Source organism: Hyalella azteca, unplaced genomic scaffold, assembly GCF_000764305.2.
Source record: "Hyalella azteca isolate HAZT.00-mixed unplaced genomic scaffold, Hazt_2.0.2 contig14211, whole genome shotgun sequence".
Lineage (NCBI taxonomy): Eukaryota > Metazoa > Arthropoda > Malacostraca > Amphipoda > Hyalellidae > Hyalella > Hyalella azteca.
The window spans coordinates 69,983-94,589 of NW_025944103.1; the positions used below are offsets into that span (position 1 = coordinate 69,983).

Genomic DNA, 24,607 nt, shown 5'->3' on the forward strand with positions numbered 1-24,607 from the left:
AGATGTGTATAAGAGACATATATTATATAGCATTAAAAATGTAATAATCTAATATTATCTGACTTATTTCACCACAATTTTATTTGTAGTTACGAGTCAAAAATATTCCGTGGCATGGATGTAACAATAAAATGATATCTAGAGAGCATAAATTTCGTTTAACGTATCTTTAAAATGTACGAGTTTTATATTGCAGAAGAAATTTACACTAGTTACGTAATAATTTATTAATTGTATTTGAATTTTAACAAATAGCAGCCCTCTCACCACAAAATTAAATATCAGGGCCATTTTGTGATGTTATAAATGTCATGTCTGATGGCACTTGTACAACTCAAAGCAACAACTTAGTTACAAAGATCGACTGGAAAAAATTGATTTGATAGGTTGCATTGATATTGTAAATTGCATTGCGCGCCACCATTCCCACTCATATTCGTCCTCCCCGACTCTGGGGAGGACGAATCAAAGTCATTCCCCATCCGGGGGGGGGTGTTGTCCAACGTAGTCTACACCTACACAACCTACAGTTTCCAGCTGATTCAAGGTCTAGCATGAATGTTTTAGCATTTAAGGTAAACGATTATAATATTATTTCCGTTGGTATAATTACGAAGGAATTTATTTTGAAACTTAATATAGAATTTTAAAGTCAAATTCCGTGATTTCATTCTCCCCAAGCATTAATTTGAATATTAAAATGGTAACGGCTGAGAGCAAGTGACATTGCTTGTTGCATTCACTGGAATCCAGTTTTACGCAGTGTTATATTGATAAAGCTGTTGTTTTTAGGGACGTGTTGTTATACGTTTTATCCAGGACTAGATCAATAAGATGTTTTGTCCGGTGCCTTGCTTTTTTGTATTAAAGAATTATGAACCGGGTTTTATCACCTCTGAAGCTTATTCGCTTATATAGGAATCCACTAAGAACCATATTATCGTTGGTTATCATTTTTTAGCATTTTTAATATTCTGTTGTTTTCTCTTAAATGAATAAATAATGCCACGGATCTTCGATGTTGAATAAGTTCGGTAAACTGTAAGTTAAATTTATACTTGTCATTCTGTTAAATACTTGGCGTTGTTCAACTTGAAAAAAAAAAATTTAGAAGGTATTTATTCGAAGGCTAAAATAAATAATCACTATATGCAAGGGAGGAACGAAAACACATTTTCCTCGTAAAGTTGTAAATGCCCACGTTCGCTGGATCAATGGTGATGGAAAAATTTAATTAAAGAAAACACCCAATAATATTAATTATATTGAATTTTTTCATAAAAAATTATACCTTCGTAAATTCCACACAAACTAGTTGAATACAAAATTGCGAAAATATTTATTCGTATCTCTAAGAATGTTTAAGCTCGCCAGCTGTTGTAAGGATCGTTACCACTCCGTCTTGAAAAAAATTTCAAGCTTACTTCGAGACCTTAAAATATAGTTCTTGCTTAAAAACCGAACATTGGAGTGGAGATAAAAGAAAAAATTCGAGTTAGTCAGTAGGTACTGATGTTTGCCTTCTGAAAAAGTTCTACAGCTGAAACGCGCAGAGTTCATCAATCATCACATTTTATTTTCTTCGCTTAGATTAATTTGATAAAATTTTAACTTCGACAACAATTGAAAATGTTTTTTAGAATAATCTTGCTAGTTTAATCCTTGCTTCTCGACCTTAAAGTCACACATGACGATATTTAAGCACATTTTCCAATAGATTCCTGTCCTGGACACATTACTTCTTTTTTCTGACTATCGAGAAGTATAAGTAGATGCTGATGAGTGATGTGAAGTAAAGAAAAAAATTCATAGTACCTTATTATAATTAATAAAGATTTTTATAGTCAATAATTTACTTTTCCTTTTAACTCACAAATTAAATTTTGAACTAATGTGCCAGTTGTGAACTCGTGCACCACGTAGTTGCTTCAGGAAACAAATTTTGAAACATTCGACGTGTAACAAGCCTTTTAACAAATTATATTTTTATTTACTGCTGACAAATTTTTTTTATTGAGAGAAAAATAATAATAAGAGACAACAGCAAATAAATAAATTCTCTGCAATAAGAGAAAAGAGCAAACACATTTTTAGGATCAATTATGTGTTTCAGCTTGCATGAAAGATTTTTAGTTCAATAAATAGTTAAGTGCGTCTGAAGTTGTACCTTAATTCAGTAATTGGCAATATTTTTTCTTAAATCTGGCGATATCGAGAAATAGTACAAAAATATATCAATCAGGTCATAGTTAATTTATAAATATTTTTATTTTAGATCCTACCATTTTCTTTACTTAGTTCATTACGTAAGCTCCCTATATTGTATGTTTTTATTAAAATATTTTATTCATTTTTTTTCAGAATACTAAAAAAGCACGTNTATTTATTTACTGTGCTCTCTGGCTTTTGAGCCTTGCACAAAATACGAGGCATGTTTTTAGAGTAAATACTGTTTTTAAATTACGCCACCGCAACGCGGCGGCCACCGTTTTAGCGAATATGTGCCTTGTAGTTACGTTTGTTGGGAACCCACAGACGGCATTTTCGGGATCATGCGACTAACTCTACATCTGTTTCCGTAATTTTAAATTGCCTCCAGCTACTCAGAATCAAGCCGAAATGCGTGCGTTTCTCTGTGTACAAGGCTTCAAATCAATTAACATTCATCGCCAAATCATCGAAGTGCTTGGTAAAAACATTATGAGTGATGGAAATGGTGTGGAAGTGATTAAGGCCTTTAAAGATGGCTGCACAAATATTCATGATGAGAAACAAAGTGGGCGACTTTCAGTCATTACCGATGATCTGACTCAAAGTGAAACAGAACAGACGATTCAAGATTTCGTTCTTCACTGAAAAATTTATTGTTGTCTTGCTGAAGAATTTCCTGAAGTGTTCTTTACGAAATTGACTCGGTTTTCTAATCAGGCAGCAAGCTTCTTCGACTATGGCATGCAGAAGCTGATCCCAACTCCCAAGACACGACATATAACTCGATGTTAGTGGGATTTATTTAGAAGATTATAGTTAGGTATGGTTTTTCATCGGAATGGATTATTTTTGAGAAAATTTACAGGTTGTTTCTTTATATCAAAACGTTTACTAACTTAAAAAACATGCCTCGTTCTTCTAATTTACCAACTGGTATATTGCTAAATGACTCACGTCCACTGTTTGGTTGAGATGTATGATGGCGATGTCGTTATTTTTGGTGGTATTGTCGTATGACTTGTGAATGTAAACTGCCTTCACGAACCTTTCCACAACACTTGTTTCCGACGGATCAGAGATATTGTGCGCTCTCAAGTGTACCACCATATTCGCGGCCGTCAGAGCCTGTGATCACACATCGTCAAATATCCGGTCAAATGACACGATTTTAGATATTCTGTGAACAAGGCACGAATAGGAACAGAATCGGCGACAGGCCACATCAGGCCTACACTTCAGCGCCGAGATCAATATGTTATGATCAATATGTCACTTGCGTCTAATGATTAAGTGAAGGTAATCAAGAGCTGTATTTGATGCAATCTAACGATCATATAGTTGTCACTGACTATAAATTTTTCAGCTATTAATTTTAACTCCTGTCCCTAATACAATGGCTTTTATATTAGTATTTCATGACTCTTTTAGGCTTAATTTTTATCTCATCTTTCATTTGATACGTGCTTCTTTCAACGTAACAAATTGTATACCTTCCATCAATTATTTACACATAAAGTTTTCATTGCCCTTTCATTCAGATTTCATATTAGTGTCTTCGTAAACTTAAATGTATCATTCATGTTGGCTTGAATCGTTAATTCCAAGATAAACAAATCTAAATCTGATAACTCATTTCTAGGTCTTTATCTCAATGTTATTGGATCATATCATCAAGTCGATTATGATTCATCCCGATACTTTGTAATAATAGCATTGAAATAAACTTAGTCACCGTAGTATTCGATTGCTAACCTCGAAGCAGTGAGCAGCCGTGAGTATGTGCTGGTTGGTGATGAGCGAACCACCGCACATAAACTTTTTGGTAGCGGCGATGTAGAGCGCAGCTTGCCAAGGGAACTCGTTGACAAGTGTGTTATTGCCGCCGACGATGCGCGTCAACTTTTTGCCGCACTTGCACGTGCTGTTGAACTGAGCTCGTTCGCTCTCTACGTCTAAATCGAAGTCCATTTCTCCTGTGCATGGCAATTTAGAAATATATAAGGTCACTTTTGTTCTATCAGTAAAATTTGGATCAGAAAATCAATAATTATTTAAATTTCTCGATTTTTCACCAATGTCACTGCTTGCGCATGAAATGGCGTTCTGAAAAAAATTATTGTTAATCTTCGTCAAAAATTAGGGTATATTAGTTCATCCTCTTTCAGGAGTCTCTATTTATGTGTAAAATACTAACTAATGATATTTTATGATAGTATTATAAAAGAAATCATTAAAATTATTACTCAATAATCTCTCTTATCTATTAATTGTTTCTCTATAGGTTAAATGCGTTTTCATCAATATTTTGTCGTTTAATTAAGTATTAGAAATTAGAATTAGAAATAAAAAATCCTGCTGGGAATTAAAGACCCATGGCTTTCATTTAAATTCCTAGAAAATATCGTCTATAAGTGATACATTAATTTGCAAACTCACCGAAGTTTTGGACGGATAGAGCGGCAGGAGAGACACATGATATCAGAGCCACCGCCATGACGGCTAGCATCCACAAGATGGCTTGTGACGACATCGAGTATCAGGGTTTTGTAGCCACGCACGAACTATAACGAATTGTAAGAAGGATAAGACTGTAGAAACCTAATACATATTTTTTATAAACCTCGACATGTTTAGCAACCAGATTTAGGATATGCGCTCGATACTATTAATTGCTGAAAATATTTACCGTAAATAAATTAAAACAATTTCTGTATTATTTTAGGTATGGACTATGTAATACTCTGAATGAACTGTATATGTGGGATCATATAAAGATGTAAAATCTTTTGAATGATCTCTATAGTAGTTATTGGTGAATTAAGTTTGATTAACTGGATATCAAGTTAAGGTAAATAATTAGGATAATTAACATTAATTTTAAGTTTAGTATTTGTACGGTCAATTTAGGAATAACGTTTTTTATATAAACTTGGTTGCGGATTTGTTGGGACAACATGCTCATAGAAGTCAGATTTGAAATTGCAAGATAAAACGTTGTTCTTCATGATGAACCTTGCGAGATAATAATGGATTTAAATATAACATAGTATAGATCAAGTGCTTTTCAAAAGTTTTACTATAACTCCTGCCTTTAGCCTGTGCAAACTTATTTAGAGTACTTAAAAACTTCCTTCACTAGAAGACCGCATTTACAAGTGTATCTGAGATAACATCTCTAACTTTTCTACCGTAGGTTTTCAATTGAAACTATTTTTCAATTGAACCAATAAATATTTTCCACATTATAATCGAGTTTTATGACTAAAGTTACTACTGTAGAAAACCTAAACCAACCCCGCAAAAGAGCAGCGCTCGAATGCACCGCTCAAGTTGTTTATAAATATTTTCCACATTATAAACGAGTTCTATATATGACGAAAGTAACTACTGTAGAAAACCTAACCAACCCTGCTAAAGAGCAGTGATCGAATGCCGTCTTCTACGTCGGGCAGACAGTAAATAAGCTTCCCTGCTCGTCAAATGCAGTCTCCAAAGCGACCATGTTCACCTGATGAGATCTCTTTGTTCATTCCAAACCCCGCTAAAGAGCAGTGATCGAATGCCGTCTTCTACGTCGGGCAGACAGTAAATAAGCTTCCCGGCTTGTCAAATGCAGTCTCCAAAGCGACCATGTTCACCTGATGAAATCTCTTTGTCTATTCCATCAACGTCACAGCTTCATACTAGGAAAATGAAACCGAAATTTCACTACAATTTTACTCATCATTTTATATTAGTTTGTTGTGATCGGCATACCGTATAATAATTGTTTGTTTAGTTGAATCTTCATTTATCTCTGTTATTCTGCAATTCTGAAATTTTCTAAGCCCATCTTTAATTTTATTTATTCTTAACGTATTTTTCTCAATTAGTAGTTAGACTTAAGAACTGAAAAAATGTTTCTTTGGAGAACGACGCGTCCGTATAGTTAGGGGAGAATTTTCGATACGAGTAAGTTAGTGGAAGCCGTTGGTGGAAGTCGCATGTACACAGTGTAAAGTCTATGAATTTAACGGCGAAAATTACTGTCTTGCTTTTTATCCTCCGCAACGAAGTTATGTGTACTGCCGAACTAGACGATCACATAAGGCTTTTATGAAGTGGTAGCCACGTATAGACTGCGGCGGCGTGTGCGCCACGACAAGTTGGACTTCCCCAATGGATGTATTATAACTGAATTATTTAATTAAAATCATTTCTGCATTGCGCTTGCATTTACCTGTTAGTTTGATTTAAGATAATTATGTGATTTTTGTTTCTTCCATTCCTACATACATTAAAATAATTATAATTTTATGTCAAGAAATAAACTTTCTTGAATGAAATAATTCTAAATAATGAAATAAATACAAAGTAAGCCCAATCATATAACGTAATACTACACTCAGCTGAATATTTAAATAGAGACTTTAATTGTCTCTAATTGGCTCTAATTGTCTTTTAATTGTCTTCACTAGAGGCTTTAAAAAGCCTTATAGAGACTCTGATTATTCAATGCAATGAGAGAAAGTGTAGAGTTGCAAGCTCTGCCTCGCAATCGGCGCCGGGAAAGCGGGCATATGATCTCGAGAGAAAGTCTACTAGAAAGTCTACCTGCCACAGCAAGATCATATGATCGAGTGTCATGGCGACAGTCCCAACGACCGCAAACTGGATATATTGTCAGCAATCGGCAAATTGTTTACAGGAACTTCTGACAAAAAAAAAATTTGTGGAGTCCAATTCAAAATCTGTGCGGTCTTTTTGGAACTTGAATCGTTTTCGTTTATTTTTAATAATGTCATGCAAGGATTTGCTGGAAGGTCATTTGAAAAAGTGATAGGTATACTTCATTGATAGGAATCTTTAATTTAGTACTGCCTGCATCGGAAACGTTGTACATATTCTCGTTCGTGTTCCATTTTATTCGTATTAATTATTAATATTGAGCATGAGAATCCTGTTTTCTCGCGATAACGAGTATCGCATGAAAATCATAATTAATTAAAAATATAAACGGCAGGACCGGACAACAAGCATGTCAATTTGATTCAATTAAGAGGGGCGTCTGCCCTCCAGAAAAACTTTCACATTTACTAACGGATCTTTCTGAAACTTCACACGTATATGTAAAACCGAAATACAAGCAGATTTTGTTCGTATGACTTTTTTCGGAAAATTTATAGAAAACGTGAAATTCATAGAAAACGGACAAAAAATGGGGTACTTTAAAAATATATCTCCTCCTACAGTTTTCAAGCTACAGCATTGAAAGATATACCATTCGATTTGTAAAGACCATACCAATCGAGTAACGAAGCCTGATTTTTTTATTTTCTCCTAAGTTTTTTTACACGCATTTTCCAGTTTTCTTCTCATTTTCTTCAGATTTTCCCCCCTCCCCCATTTTGAATCCAAACTATGCATAAATCTAAAAAATGCTTCATTACTCGATAGGTATGGTCTTTACGAATCGAATGGTATATGTCTCATCGCCGTAGCTTCAAAACTCTAGGAGGAGATAGGTTTGCCGAGACAATAAGAGTGAATGTTCAGGAGAGCGCGACAAAGTCCCGCGCGCATCGCAATAGGCACTCAATGTAGCAAGTATGCAAAACTAAACGTTACTGCAGCTTGATTCCAGTCAAAGATGATGGAAGCGACTGCATGCACACCTCCTCATACGACGCCAGGCGGGTAACTAAGGTGCACCTCAAGCAGACACTATTTAAAGTGCTTCCAGCGAATTTCCTCCTATTCTATTTGTTAAAAAACTCCCCCACCTTTAATGATCTGTCGTGAACGCATAAATCAACGTACAGAGATGGTTTTGATACCGTTGGATAGTTCAGAATGTCAGCTTTAAGATGAGACTAAAAACCGGAAAAGCCAAATCCGAAAACTTTAGGGTAGACGCCCCCCTTAACGCAAAACTTCGTGAGGTTGATTTATGAGGGGATCTTCATAATGAATTTTACATTTTGTTTGTGAAATTACAGAGAGTTTTGCGAAAGCTCTCTAAAATCGGTGTAAGACAAAAAATCATTGGCCCAGGAGTGCTTTACTGTAGATATAATATATAATTAATATGCTTCGAGTCGTTTAATTGGGATAAATCAGAGTTCTACAATCATCGCTGGGTGGCCCAGTGGTTAAAGTTCAGAGTACCAAGATTGGCGCAGAGAGGCGCGGGTTCGATCCCAGCTCTGTGCGCCAGTTTCTGGTCAGAATCGGCGAGGAGGCCGGGCGGTTAAGCACAGCAGAATTGTAGCAGTGAGTTGCGAGTTCGAGACCGCAAAATGCTGTGAATGTTCTGCCATGTTAAGAATCGGCGACAGGCCTACGGCCTAATTAACGCTGAAACCGCTATTATTATTATTACTATTATTATTATAAATAATGCAATCTATACTGATAATTATAAAATAATAAATATAATTACAAAATAATAATTATAAATGCACATAATAATTATTGTTGTAAAGATTTCGAACAAGAATACAATAAAGAGATTTCCAACACGATATTGTTGTAAAGATTTCCATGAATTTTTTATGAAAGCTAAAAACAACAAATAATTTTGTATCTGTAATCCTTTACAGGTAAACGATCATAAAAATTACATGAAAACATTTTCCTCTGTGTTTCGTGTGGGGAATTTCTGATGAAACACGTCCGATGTCTGTCCGGTCCCCAGCTGTCCGGGTCTGTCCGATCCACAGCTGTCCGGGTCTGTCCGGTTCACAGCTGTCCTGGTCTGTCCGGCCCACAGCTGTCCGGGTCTGTCCGGCCCACATGCAGGGGGCCAACCTTGTGATAGTCGAGCTATGAACGCACATATCACACCGATGCTGTCTGCATGATTCGAACGAAGTTTGACGAAAATATATTGGCCCGTATGCTAAATAGGGCACTAGCACTACGAAGTAGCGCTTTGCACTACGAAGTGTCCTGTTGGTATGCTAAATACGTCACAGACACTAAGCACTTCGAAGTAGCTCTACAATGTTTAGTGTCGCTTAGTGTCGCAATCATAAGTAATCTGCTTACTGCCTTTTGTCGGCCTTGACACGGAAACTGGAAAAGCTACAATGACTGACCGTTGAAAACAAGAGACTGAGACAACTTTTGAATTGACCAGATATAATCAATTTTACAAAATAATCAATTGTTTGTATGTACAAAATACATATTGCATAAGTTAAAAATTTTCAATTGCTCACACTGTCAGATTTATTAAGATGTCATCACAGAGAAAAAAAGTGATCTCATTTGTGCCTGAAATAGCTCAACCACTCATTTGACATTTCAATTCATACCTTTCTTTGAGCCGAATCCCCAACCAATTGAAACTCCGTGTTTGTCAAGGAAGTCGTTCTATGTCTTTTTTTTAATAATTTAATTATTAGAGGAACAATAAGATTACCTCTGTGTTCCGATGGGTTATTACTATTTTCCATTTGCTATAGCAGTGGTATAAATAGAGAGACAACGGTAAGAATATTTATCAAGTATGTATAGGATTACAGTATAAGGCAGAATGAGGTGTTATAAGAGTAGTTGAGAAGGTACAGATAACGACACGAACACGAGAAGGACAAGCGAGTGCTGGAGCCGATAGACGTGGTGGAAGTATTTAAGGTTAGGCTGCGATGGAATGCCGATATGAGGTGTTGGCCTATGACTGACTGGTGGTAAGCTTGAAGAGCTTATATATAGACGCTTACTCGCTTACTACAATGACGTCACGGAAGGTGACGAGACGGATACTACTGACGGCATGGGTGGTGACATATGAAATAAGTTATCAGACATAATCTACTTTTAATATTTAATTGTTCCCCTAATTACGATCAACATTATTTTTCAACAATTTCACATGGATTTTAGAGCTGTCGAAGTCGATCCCGACTCAATGCTTGGTTGCGTATACGCTCGTTGACCCAGAGCACGTCGCTGCAGCACCAGCCTCCCCACTCGGGCTCATCTATCCAGCGTTGCAGGTTGTTGACCGTAGCGCGCACCCTCCGGAAGCCTGCGTTCTCCAGCTCACATAGGATCTCATACGCGAGCTGTCAATGATGAGCACCCCACCGCTGAGCTCGCGGTGTCTGACCGTTGGTCTCAGTTGTGGGGTTAAGTTATTATGCAGGTAGGATTCCTTACATTAAGTTATTATGTAGGTAGGATTTCTTACATTTCCTTTCTCTGTCTCTCTCGTGCGGGCGGATGACGTCCCGTGTAAGCGACCTCTTGTTCGAGTGTCTTCGTTTCTGTTGCTTTTCACCTGTCCCTCCTTGTCACTTCGTCTTTTTGAGATGCTAACGCTGCTTAATCCTTCGAGCCAGCTTCAGCGGGCTGGACAAATGAGACCTTCCGCCCCTTGTGGGTGATGATTATTTTGAGATTTTGAATAATTGAGACCTTCCGCCTCGCTGGCGATGTTACATTTTGACCTCCGGTGCGAAATAGCTTGGTAGCTGAAACGCTAGCAAACCTTTACACTATTACTAACATACTTTCAATAATGACAACGTATGTAAAAGTAATCATCTGAATGCTTGCATTGTTCTAACCGATGATAAAGGGCACATGCACGAAATTATGTCCAAGCCATAAAAATGTTAATAAGGTGAACAGGATTCTATTTTTTTAGGAACATTATTTGAATTTCGTAATACCGGAACTGTGGTGATTTTCGTGGCACTCGATGGTCCATCCCGAATTTGGCTATAATTTCTGGCCACTCACACATAAAAGACAAGAAAATAATCCAGTAAGTCGCGTGAAGAGCGATCAAAGTCTTTTTAGAAATTATGAATTTACCTTAAAGACCTCGTCTGTATAGATTCTTAGGATGAAGGTTTGAAAATCTCATCAAAAGACCAGCAGGTAAACCTTTGGCAATTCTCTTAATGATAATTTGTTTAATCTGGGTACACCGTACAGAACAGATCACCAGAAGACATATCAATTTAAAATAAAGAAACCTGATTGCCAAGAAACAGCACTTCTTAGATCTTGCTATCGATCGGTGAAATGTACGGCCAGTGAGGCACCAACAAGGTATCAATGATGCATTATGCATGCATGGTTTTATGTATGAATATGATGCATTGCTATTTGTAAAGTATTGTGGAGCTTCCCATCAATCAATAATATCTTATTATTAATGTTTCTAAAAATATGTTTCCCAAGGACCATTAATATTTCTGCGTAGTTCTGGCCACAGTCCTCGTTTAATTAAGCAGGTTATGTGACAGGTACAAGACGGCAGGAATCGGCGATACGTAAGCTCTTATCAGCCTAATCATCTGCACCGATTCACTACTATGATATGCTAAATCCCATCTTCAACTACACTCATTAGTTTTGCCCAACCAATAATATTTTTCTTCTTGTAAAATTGTTAGAGAACTTGCGGAAATTAGTTTCAACTGATAACGGATGCCGTATGAAGGATGTAGGTATTGAACTAATGACATCCATTACCATACCTTTCATATCTTCATTTTTATTCTTGATATGTTCGAAAATGGTGTGAAAACCGTGCAAAACGTTCAAGTTCGCAGGTTTCGAAGTCAATAAATGAAGTTTCCGGTAGGGCTTCAAAATAAATTTTAGTTAATTTTGCCTTGTCGAATCGATGTAACTTGTTAGCACAAACCTTGTTACGCTGGATATACGTATAATTCAGATGACTCCCACTCCCTCCAGAAGTTGTGGATCTCCATGTGTAGTTGCCACACGTTCTCCAGTAAGCCCGAGTCAAATATGTTAGGTTAAACCTATCGATGATTTACAAACTATTTTATAAAACAACGCTGATGAATTTCCTTTATGTATTTTTGGTGTATTTTTTAGCTTTGTAGTCAGACTAGCTTTTGGAGTTAACTCATGAATGATAAAGTTGAATAATCATTGCATTATTATAGTATGTAGTGAACATATATTACATCACAAAAAGTGGTGGAATAACTTGTGGCAGCTATTGAATTCGGCACGCAATGAATTAAGCGCAAGTTTGGCTTTTGTGAATATTATTACATAAATTTACATTTTTACGATATAAAATATTCACTGTTTACATCTTACAAGTTGCACTAACATGATATTCTTGTTCCTCGATGTCGATCTTGAGGTAGTGCATCTGGGCGCCGACGTGACCGTTGGCCGCGAGGGCGTCTTTGTACGTCACCAACGTCCGGCCGTCGTCGTCGACGTGGCTGACGTTGGCGATGCCCCACGGCCGGTGGACGAGGCGAGGCCCGAAGAAATCCTGAAGCCGAAGTCTTACAATTCATTTCCATATCTCAAATCTATTCATCGATCTGCTTTTATTGTTTCACTGAACACATTTTCAAGCGAGTACTTCATAATTCTGAATAGTTTTCTTATTCGGCTTCTTGGTGTACCTTATGCAAATTACCTGTGCAAAAAATATTTTTCTGTGCGAGTAAACCCATTTTGGTCCTCACTTTCATTGAACCATTTATGAAAAAAGTTTTTAATATTAGCATTCCTGACGTTGGTATGGTTGACAGTGTGGTCGTGCAGGAAGACCTGACAGCCCCAGAGGTCGGACATGATCTTCTCAAATGTGATGTCGTTGCCGACACCAAACGAGTAAATCAGGCACGAGTTGTAGGCGGGTGTGTACCACGGGTCCAAACACACCTGGTGAACAAGTAATTAGTGATGAACAATTTTCAATATGAATATTTCTACAATTATTGTTCGCTTGAGAATAACCTTCGTAAACAACAACGGCCACTCATGGTTGGCATATACCACTGTTCCCAACACTCCTGCGTACTGGTAATACTGGCCAACAATCAAGTAGGATAATTCAATGAAATGTATATTTAGCAAATAATTAGACCAACATCAAACAAGTAAACATGACGCTTGTGAACCCAGGGTCCAAAGTACTTGATGTTCTAGTAATTAGTAAAAGAAATGTTTATGTAATATAATTTCTACAACTAATTTGACTCATTACTAATTACTTGATTCATGCATAACTAATTTCTACAACAACTAATTTCTAGAATTTGATGAATGATAATCTTCTTAGATTAAGCTCTTTAAACTAATTGCAACACATGATGAATGAATTTTAGTTTATGAATTGGAGCGCCACGTGAATTTTTGGACAATGAATAACCTCAAACTTGAAATATCAAAAATTGTATCAAGTCGTCAGTGGAGGCCATTTACAGATAAAAGAGAATTGTGAAAACACGTCATGAAAAATCAATACCTCTGCATTTTATATCCCAGTTGAAATTATTACTGATTAATTTGAAGTTAGAAATTAGTCGTTCGAAAATGGTTGCTAACTTGAATCATGTGTAGTTCACTTTCGCTGAGAAACGTAAGTTCTGGCAAAATTACTGTAAGATCTATTTTTAAATTGGTCTAGAATGATTGAAACCAACACTAGCGGTACTTTAACTAGCATTTCAACAAGTGACCAAGAAAATTTAATTGGAAGTTTACTTATGCAGTTAAAATAGAGTCCTTCTATTTTTAATTGGTCTATAACGATTTATGTCAATGATAGCGCTACTATAATCAGTACTGCAACAAGTGACCTAGACATTTTTAATTGAAAGTTTACTTATGCAATTAAATAGAGTCGTGACTGTTTAATTCTATGCTTTATTTGTGTAGGTTTTCACCAGAAATAATTGTCTAAACTTGACGGGCTCCTCGCCTGATCAGATTAGCAGCAAGATGCATGAGCGCAGGTGCAAACTGTCTTAAGGTCTGCTACGGTAACTCCGGCGGTCCCGTTATATATACCTTAATCAAAAACAAAAGTATGACCAAATAAGAAAACAACACTTTAGTAGTAAAAAATCTTTTAGAATCGAGCGACATGAAACTTCAGACAATATCAGGGGCACAATGGGGGAATTAAGCACAAACTGTGGCGAATGGACCGCAAATGGCAGTATAATGATTTAACCCAGGTTCGGCAACTCGACGACAGGTATGAATAATTTATTCATATGGTGACAAGAGACAAAGATGGACACACATACAAGTAGAACGGGATTGAAATGGGTTCCGCCATCGACGCTTGCTGATGATTGAATGCCCGGAGGCTAGCCGGTAGCACGAACCCATGATTGAACTAGTATAAGGTTGACCCATCAGAAGCCNTGAACCCATGGTTGAACTAATATAAGGTTGACCCATCAGAAGCCCATTTTTGCGGATGTAGTTTGTTGTTCGCCTGTGACGTCACTGATCTCAGTGACGTCACTGGCATTAACTAATCACCGAAATGCGATCAAACCAGTCAACCAATCCGTCATGAGAATGAAAGGTTTGTTTAAGTTTCTCGATCTACGTGACGTAACAAGAAAGCTGAACTGAAAGACGGAACTTCTCGTGGGTCAACCTTATATAGTTCAACCATGGCACGAACCAACCTCAAGGGCTATATACAAGTTACGAGATGATCCCGTGAATTACGGCTGTGACCACGTTAGGTTCCCGACACAAACTACTCCATCGAGTAGCAAGAAATAACATCGAAACCATGGTGAGATGTAATTTGTTAAACTTTTATTGTGCAGCAAGATAACACCGACATTGTTGTTTAATGCCTGTAAATCCACCTCATGACCATTTAAATATTGAGTTTTCACTTTTTTCGCTTTCCATGGAAATTACCATCTTCAAGAAAACCATTTGCATAACTGCAAATTATTTAAATAAAATGGTTCCCTTGACCTGATAGCCTCGTCCTTTCCTCGTAATGGTTCCCTTTCCTTGCGAGCCTCGTCCATGAAGAATGTGGCGACAAAGTGATCCCTGCGCAGTTTTTTCGCGAGTGAACAGAAACTTGAGTTGGATTGAGAGGCACACCACAATTGAATGAAATTTCGACTTAATTTTGGGGCCGAAGGTAGAAAAAAGACAGAATTTGTTATTCGACATTTATTTTTTCTGCCAATGCTTGGGAAGGGAATAATAATAATCACTACGGGTTATTTATTTTGAATGTATCTCGAATTTTCTGAGGGAAAGTGTACTGTGTGTGAACCTAGCTTCGAATATTGATAGCTTATCCATTCTAACTACATCCATTAGTTTCATCGAATTTTGTCTGAATTAATTCTATGTTTCCAAACAATTAGCGCTGAATTATTTAAAGGGTACAAAAAGCAACTGACAACAATTTTTGCGTGTATTGTTCGAACGAGTCTCCGTATTTATTAAATGAATTAAAAACTATCTTCTATTCATTACCTATTAAAACTGAAGAATTTCTTAGATGAGTTCTAAAATCTTCGATGAGTGGTGAGCCGATGTAAAGATTCCTAAAATAATTCCGTTCGTGTGATAATGGCTAAAAAATATAACTCAGTACTCACTGCAGTGAGTGACAGAGAGCGCATTTTCTCGTCGACGAAAACTTGAGGTCACGGACGGACGGACAGACGGACGGACAGACAGACAGACGGACATGGCGAGCACAATAGTGCATTTTTCCATAAATGACAAAATGCGCTAAAACACTTGACTGAACTTTTTATTTAAAAACTTCATTTTCCGTTAGTACTCTACTATTATTCTTCTTGTATCTCATTTTCCAATTACATTAGTACTTACTTTAATTTCCCAAGTTTGAAACGCGCGCTTGAAGTTTTTGCCAGACTACATGATAATCTTTTCGGAAAATAATAATAACAATTAAAAAACTTAATAATACATGAATTTTATTAAATTATCATTGCTCAATAACCATCTGTAATTTAGAAAATCCTGCCATTGCAATTAGCAACTCCAAAATTATCAAGTTTTCCGCTTTAAGAGCAACTTTCTAAACTTATCTCATTGGAATAATCACGGACGTATACTGTGATCGTATCAAAATTATAACCATGATAGTGAAGTTTACTTTTACAATTCACTGGATTCATTTCATAGCTGTTTTCTGATAAGCAGTTTCTTTGATTATACATTAAAAGTATTCAGCATCAACGTATGATCGCATACGTTGATGCATCAAAGTTAATTTTTTAATTAAGCATCAACGTTATCGCATATGCGTATGACAATGTAGTGCATGATCAATTGATCATGGTCGCGCAGCGGCCTCTCTCTCTCTGAACTTTCTGTTGATCATATGCCAAACTTTCCCGGGACTGAGTTCATGACGAGACTTTGACACTTTCTCCAGTTACCTTCATGGGTCACGACATATCCTGGATACATTTCCTACACACACTCCGAAAACATCTTTACATTTTTTCCTATTTAGCGCAGTTTCTCATTTATAGAAAAAAGGCGCTATTGTGCTCGTCATGTCCATCCGTCTGTCTGTCCGTCCGTGACCACGTTTTCGTCGACGAGAAAATGTGCTCTCTGTCACTCACTGCAATGAGTACTGAGTTTTATTTTTTAATATTCATCCCAAGTCGAAATGCATTTTGCATTTCAACACAACTTTTTCCTCATTCTAAGAAGGTTTATTCATGATTTTTATACATTACACATATGATCGTATAAGACTGTACACAGCCGCAGTACAATAGCTGCAATTTAAATTCTAATTCAAGAGCAATACTTGAATGATTCTGTCTGAATTCGTGAATTCCATTAAAATGGCACCCATGAATGAGAAAGTTACCTGCACGAAGTAGCAATTTTCAAGAGCTGATAATCAGATATGGAATGAAAAAGAAAGTTATCTGGAACCTTGTATGAAACGCGATATATTCATGCAACCAAGGCTCCCGCTTTCTTTTATTCTGCCAAAATACTGCCACGACGAAGCAGGCGTCAGTTTCGTGCTGCCGTTCCATGAGGTAAGATATGCGTGTCGCCAGCACCGTAAATTTATTTCAACTATGTTCTGCAACAAAAATTCTTATAGGAGTATTAATACATTTTAATACCGGTTATTGCTATAGGTGAAATTAATGACAGAAATCTACATAAGAAGTAATTGAAATGAGAGGAAAAGAGCAACATTGGGAATATTTTTCTAAATTCGATTCCATTGGTAAAAATGTCATAAGCTAATAAATAAGGCAGTGTTCTTTCTACCATTCCGTGTTTAAAAATTTGAGTTAATGAAGAAAGTCAAGGAGCTGCCGCATTTTAATAAATCATTCAACAGAAATTGTGACAGAGATCAAGAATATCTCAAATGAAATATTTGGTGATTATTTTCTAGATGCAGCCGGTATTGTATTATTCTTCTCCTACATTCTGGAAAATGTAGGATATGGAAAATCTGTAATTTAATTTTAATATACAACTAACTGCATTAATCCCAACTAGGTCAATGCTAAGCGTATTAGTAACTATTTCATTTTTTCAATTTGTGAACCTTGTATATTTATGAAACTTTTAACTTATTCAATCCTAGAAGGTTTCGACTTGAATCCCATATTATTGATTTGATTCTCTAATTGAAAATATTAAATAATTTTAGTGTTTTAAATGATTTACAGAAAAAAATTGTTTAAAAACAACATAATTGCTGCAGGTTTTATCTTCAGCTTTTCACAGAGACCAAATTTCAATGTAATTCTAAGTAATAGTTTATTTAGGTAATTATTTTGCAACAAATATTCTGAATTATTTCGCGTATTTTTTATTTTTTTCAGCGTTTCCTAGCTCATATAGTGTGAACTGGAACCCGGATACCTGATGCCTTTGCCAGCCACCTGGTGGATGCTAACCGTCTCAGCGGTGGCTCTCATGTACGTCGCTCCTGCTTCATTATCAGGTCAGTTCTTCAATGTATTTACCAATTAATTTTACATAACATAATGATGTCGGCGCTAATGAGTAGGCCTGATGTGGCCTGTCGCAGAATCTTGTCTTGCCGAACTTTTCGTGACTTGTTCACAGAAGATCTAAAATTTTGTCATTTTTGTTCTTGTAATTCCTAAACACGGCGGACAACTAGAAAATTTTGCGCAATTTGCCATGAAAATATTAAATTTGTTAAACATTTGACTCATTTTATAATTATATGCTGAAATTGGTTATAGTTTTTAAATCTGTGCGACTCATTTCAATAAATTTGACGAATTTGAGCAGTAATCAGCCTACGTCCGATGTAGTGTAGAGAATTTTTTTCGTAGTTACTTGATTAGATAAATTTTACTCGTACACACATTGTAGTTTTGACTTGTAAAAATACCATTAAAAATACCATTTTTACATTGAAATACCAATTGTCTTGTAAAATACCATTGAATAGACTTAGATTCATAATCTAGCAGTTTCGATATTCAAACAACTGAGGTCGATTGCCTGAAATTCAACACCTGTCAAAATGAAACATTTTCCCTCAAATAAATACGCCGAAAAATATTTAGGTTGAATAATAATAATATCTCTGCACATTTGGCACTGCAGATGCCTGTACTTCATAAATAAAAACCGTAGGATTATAACATATTTGCAGAATTTGTCCGTAAATTAATCGCTTTCATTCATTGGCCCAAAATTGCATCCCAGCCCTTGAATCCAAAGGCAATGACGATGGAGAAGTCATGCTCAACACATCAAAAGCTGGTGGTGCCCGGGCACAGTTCAACAGGACGTGCAAGTGTGGCAAGAAATTCACGCGCATCGTCGGCGGTACGGAGACATATCGTCACGAGTATCCTTGGCAGGCGGCGCTCGTACAGACCGCAACTGGAGAACAATTCTGCGGTGGTTCACTTATCACCAACCAACACATACTCACAGCTGCCCACTGCCTTCAGGTCATGATTATAATGATCAAATGATTACTTGGTGATGGAAAGTATTATGTAAATAAATTACCTAGAGGTGAAATTGATGACAGAAGGAATAGGAATAACTTTAGGTATAGGTCAAACACACACGGGTACACTTGTGTATGATGTGCACTATATGAGTTCAAATGGTCGGTGAGTATCGCTGTGAATCAAGATTTACATCCGTTATAGTGAACAATTGATATAATCAGTGATATAATCATGAGAGTATGGTCAGGAATTCACTAATATAATTATGTATAATGTATAATATAAGGAACAAGTTTGCAGGAATTCAAATATCAATCTCATTCAATTGTGGTTAACTTTGTGCCGAATTAAATTGAAGAAACGCATCAATTTTTCCGTTGTCCACAGCTTTTTTTGCCATTATTATAGAAAACTCAGAGAAAAGTGCAAGAAAAAACGCAAAATTAATGCATCACAATATTATGTAGAATAGCATTATGAATAATAATGCATGACATGACCACATGTTCACCGAGCACTGGAATTTCACTGTATTGATAATTTTAGTGGGTAAATGAGGTCTAGCCAGAATGCTAAATACCAATAATTACGTTCGATTGCAGAAAATTTTTATATTTATTTGCACTTAACGTTCGCCCATTGAAAATGTATATATTCTTCCCAACTTTAATAGCGAAAACTTTACTTTCCAACTTTGATAGTAGTTTATATGGCTGTTAAGTAATGATGAGGGTGGTGCTTTTAAGTTCATCTACACACCATGGCATCATCATATCCCCGTCGAATGCGGCCAACAACATACCTCCCACTCTTCTCTATTGATATCCCTGCCAAATTGGAACGCCAACATCATTCTTAATTCATGCTCGTGACCACTGACCATCCATACTTACATTCAAGAAAACTTGTGAAAAATTACACTCACAGACACAGTTTTACCGAGGTCACCGTGGGGACTTCTCTAAATTTATCCTTAGAATCATCTATGGTAGCCTAGTATACAATTTCGAAATCAATGACAGTGAACATCTAGCAGACCAATGCTACTAAATTAACCCTAAGAAGAATTTAAAGAATTGGAATAAATGACCAAACAGTCATGGGGTGTAATTCCTTACAAATATTAAGTAAGACACCTACATAGCTTACAGCGTCTCTTATCAGGCCGGGAGATGCTTCTGACTAATGAATAAAACCGTAAAGTCGTCAAAAAGCCTTACACGGCAGCAGCAATTTTTTTTGCTCATAAAAGTTGAAGAAACATTTTTAGTAACTATCACCGGAGAGAGGGCAGTCTTTCATTTTTAGAAATTTCTATGACGACGAACTCTTTTACTCATCATAAATATTTCGATAATTGTGATCCAATGATCTGAAGTTTGAAAAACGTGTTTTGTTGCTTCTAAAATTACATTATCTTCGGACAGGGCTTTGGAGCTGAAGATGTTGTGGTTCACTTAAGAGACCATAACCTCACCAATCCGTCCGAAACTAATTTGGTGGAAAGAAATGTGACGACAATTTACACCCATCATTTATATGACCCCGTCACTAATAATAACGATATTGCCATCATTCATCTAAACAAAACTGTCAGGGTGAGTATATTTATTATTCGACGTTTTTATATCATTTAATGAGCCTCCATATATGTATAGTTGTCATGAAATGCCGCTCTGTTGGGCCATTTGTCTAGCGCCTCTCCATCTCATTTTAGTCGGGTTAGAGAAGTAAATAACTAAATTTTAGTCGCTGTTAAAATGAAGAATTCTCATCAAGAATAATTGTACCTTTCCAAGTCAATCAACGGGGCATAAATACAAAAGTAAGTATTTGAATGTATGTATATTTATGAGTGCAGATCAGTGCCCGGCTGTTGCCCGTATGTCTGCCGTCCTCGGCTCTGCCGCAATATGGCAACAAAGAAGCTGTCGTCACAGGCTGGGGTGCTACGTCGTCCGGAGGTCCAAGTTCCAGCACATTGCTGGAAGTGACAGTCCCGGTACAAATACTCGTTGTAAAAAGCCTGGAGTAGAATTAGTGCAAAAATATAGTTCTCGAATGGAATTCACAAATTATTTAATGAACCTCTATTTAGTTCTCAGAAGTATGACATTCCGACAACGATTCATAATCTTTGACAGCATATAGGATCACACGTTTTACGCACAATCAAAGTTTTATGAGCACATTTCATGAAAATTACATTTTAAAGCCATTAGTCTTTTTAAACTTCGCTTGAAGAAAGCGCAGTCTATGAATATCACTGTTCTAGTGGTAAATGTTGTCATAGAATCAGTTTTATTAATACCGGCTTGAGTAGGAGAAATCGCTTATTGAAAGCATACTAAATTTTTTTGAAAATGAAGAATGATCACATAACTTCTTCTGAGTATTTTTTGGGATTCAGGAAAATTAAGGTAAATTTTGAAAATACTGTATGTGATCATTCGTAGCCACTGCATTAATAAAAGCCAACTGCGTGAAAATTATCGTTATTTTAGATAACCAAAAACATGAAAAGCCCCAGAAACTTTTACATAAACTTAAATAATTATATTTACAAATAACAGCACACCAGCACCATAGGAATTAGAAAATTATCTGTATGTATTGTTTGTACATGTACGATTTAATGCATAAATGTAATGTAATTTAATTAATGTGCACAATTAATGTGTATATTAATTTAATGTAATGTGTAATTTATACTGATTTAATGTATTTGTACAGGTTTTGACACAGAAACATTGCCAGCAGCGGACAGGCTACCAGCCTTCTGAGATCACCAGCAGGATGTTGTGTGCTGGAGCCGCTGGGCTCGACTCCTGCCAGGGAGACTCAGGCGGTCCTCTAGTACACCTGGATAAAGGACAACGTTACGACCAGGTACGAAGGCCTCAAAAACGAACATAATTAAGCTATTAATTAGAAAACAACTTCTGAAAAACTGTCATTAATAATAAAAAAAACTCTGAGCAAGTTACCGTTACGTAGTTGAACAATGATTAATGAAATTTTGACAGAAGTAATGCCATGTACTATGATATAGCAGCGACACGCTCAAGCTAACACAAAACGAATACGTCTACGAACCGGGGCTTGTCGAACAAGATATGAGCTAAAGGGGATAATGGCAGTAAATTTTTTATCAAAATATATTTATCGATCAAAAGGATTATTTCAAGTGGGAGCTAAGACTTTAACTGAAGAATTAACGAGTTAATTAACGATTAGAATTAAATGAGATTCCGACTTGGATTAGGTTTGGCTCTGAGAACATATTCATGAGTGGAAGTTGTTATTGTTGATTTACGTATGAATTTTAAAAGGGGATAGAATAGAATAATTATTTTAATAATAACTCTAATATCAATCCTAAACATTTCAGTAGCATGAATTCTAAATGAATTGCTTGCAAAAACTGTAAAAAATTACTCATTTCATGAACCAATTTTTATTTACATTAACACTTACCTCAGAGCTCACAATGTACTAACAGAGCTTACTCAGAGCTCACAATGTACTAACCAATACGTTCACTGTTTCGGCATTGCGGTTGAATTCTGCTCACCCTTTGGTTTGATTTAGAAAATGAGATCAATTCAAATCCAATCACAAAATTTCTTATGGGAAAAGTTAGAAACTTCGCAATTATAGAGACCGATGCTAAATGTTGTTAATATTCGTTTTTTTACATTGAATTAAATCTTGGTATAATTAAAGATATTTTTTAAGATAGGCCTGATCTTATTTATAAAAACATTCCACTTTTATGATTAGCTGTGGGTTTTTAAAGACGATAGGTAGTGATGGGATTGGTGACTTATTATGGGCGTACATCAAACGGGGAGACTTATTATATGAAGCGTACATCAAACTGAGGATCCCGTTATATAAAACAAGATATTTTGTTACGTGAAGCTTAACTGCAAAAGCAAATGCATTGTCAACTTCAGATTAATTAATACCAAAACAAAAATGATAATATTTCGATGTTTGTTTGAACACAGATCGGGATTGTGAGCTTCGGTAGAAGCTGCGGCCTGGAAAATTTTCCTGGAGTCTACACTCGCGTCAACAAATTCTTGCGTTGGATTGAAAAGCGCACTTTGGATGGGGTTTACTGCGCGGGTTTCAGTTTCCCGACAGAGATTCCAAGTCTGAAATTCCGACTTTGAAATGAAAACAGGATAAACTGTTCTGATGATGCAAATTTTTTATTATGTAATGCATGTTTCTCGTTAGAATAGCCATTTTCGATTATTTTTAGAATCGCAATTATTATTTAGATAGAATTGTTCTAATTAAAGTTGGAAGAAGCTCATGTAACACAACGTGTGTTTATTCTTTTGCCTTTTATACAGACAATTCATATAGTTGTTTGTTGATTTATTGTTCTAGGATATTGTTCTATAGCTTCAAATTATCACTTTGTATTATGTAGATCTGTAGAGCGCCATGTTACATTTTTTTCTGAGGATTTTAATTATACAAATTCATTAACTATAAGGGAAATATTTCTGCATCTTATTAGAATCAGGTTAAAATTTTAAAACTGAAATTTGCATTAAAAGGAATATTATTTTGAATGAATTTTTTCTTGAACCGGTAATTGCTTTAGGCAGTTGAAAGCCTGAATTTTAAGCTAGAAAAGCCCGAATATTAATCTGTAGTTCATAGCCTGAATATCAATCTAGAAAATATTAATCATTTTGTTATGTAATTCAAATTTCCTGAAATCACTAAGGAGTTCTCGAGAAGTTAGAGAGCTGAGTCTCATGACATTCCATTAATGAATCGTGGACATGTAGATTAAAATCGTGTGTTCCTTTTCTTTACATGCGTAAGAATGAGATGATGAGATGACGTGGCGTTATTCATTCTCCTGCAAACAATTCCTTGATTTTCTGGTGATCTGCAGGTAAAATGTAAAGCAAACCTCGAATGACAATCAACGAAACGGAGAGGTTGATATCAATAGAAATTAATTTGGGCACAACTGCAATTGAGTTCTAGATGATACGAAAAATTGTTGAAATTTAGTTTTACCTCGGAGTGTTAGCACTATAGCACCGAAGTAGATATCAGGTTGATGCATGAGGTTGAGATCAGCAATAAGATAAGGCAGCAATAACTGAACAATCAGTGCATTAAATCCAAGCAGTCGAAACGTCTGTGCGTTAATTCCTGTACTTTGTGCTCAAAATAGAAGCGAAAAAAATGGTCGAAAATCATAGGCAGCTCTAGAATCGACGTTGTGTTTTAAATATAATATATTGATTACTCTTTGTGGCTAAGTCGTTAGTTAATCGAATCGTGAATGACATCGGGTCATTACTTTAACTTGTCATGAGTTTACTTTAGAAGTTTCTTACGGTGATCATAAATTGTTCAACAGTTTTTCTTGTACTTGTTGGGTGATTTAGTTCGCGACTGGAACGGTAATCAGTCTCGGATTCCAGATCTCAGAAGTCCTTATTAAAATCTTTTCATAGTTTGTGGCTGTAAAATTGTCCAATTGAAATTATCATAGATCGAATTAAGTCCAACAGTTGGCTATGGTGAAACCCAATTCGTGAAGAAAGCCAAGTGCAATAAGAATAATATATTCGATGACATGACAGCCAGATACTGGTACATCACCACAACAAAAGACAACT

General features: G+C 36.1%; 2 protein-coding genes across 3 annotated transcripts; one reads left to right on the forward strand and one right to left on the reverse strand.

The window, feature by feature from the left end:
* Positions 1-3,222: 3,222 nt before the first annotated feature.
* Positions 3,223-4,884, reverse strand: LOC108675350 (venom serine protease-like; the record flags this gene model as incomplete). The annotated part of the gene is given in 3 exon segments (XM_018163352.2): positions 3,223-3,336; positions 3,964-4,184; positions 4,648-4,884. Coding segments are annotated over 3 exon segments (429 nt in total), but the record flags the coding sequence as incomplete, so codon positions are not given.
* A 12,090-nt stretch (positions 4,885-16,974) lies between these two features.
* Positions 16,975-23,453, forward strand: LOC108675360 (proclotting enzyme). 2 transcript variants are annotated; one of them, XM_018163361.2, is made up of 7 exons: positions 16,975-17,018; positions 17,826-17,947; positions 18,688-18,938; positions 20,372-20,542; positions 20,806-20,946; positions 21,678-21,833; positions 22,958-23,453. In XM_018163361.2, exons 2-7 carry the CDS (start codon positions 17,869-17,871, stop codon positions 23,123-23,125), a joined length of 966 nt encoding a protein of 321 aa, XP_018018850.1. In that variant the 5' UTR covers positions 16,975-17,018; positions 17,826-17,868; the 3' UTR covers positions 23,126-23,453. The 2 variants fall into 2 exon arrangements, with proteins under 2 accessions (XP_018018850.1, XP_018018851.1); XM_018163362.2 differs by having other exon boundaries at positions 18,703-18,938.
* Positions 23,454-24,607: the final 1,154 nt, after the last annotated feature.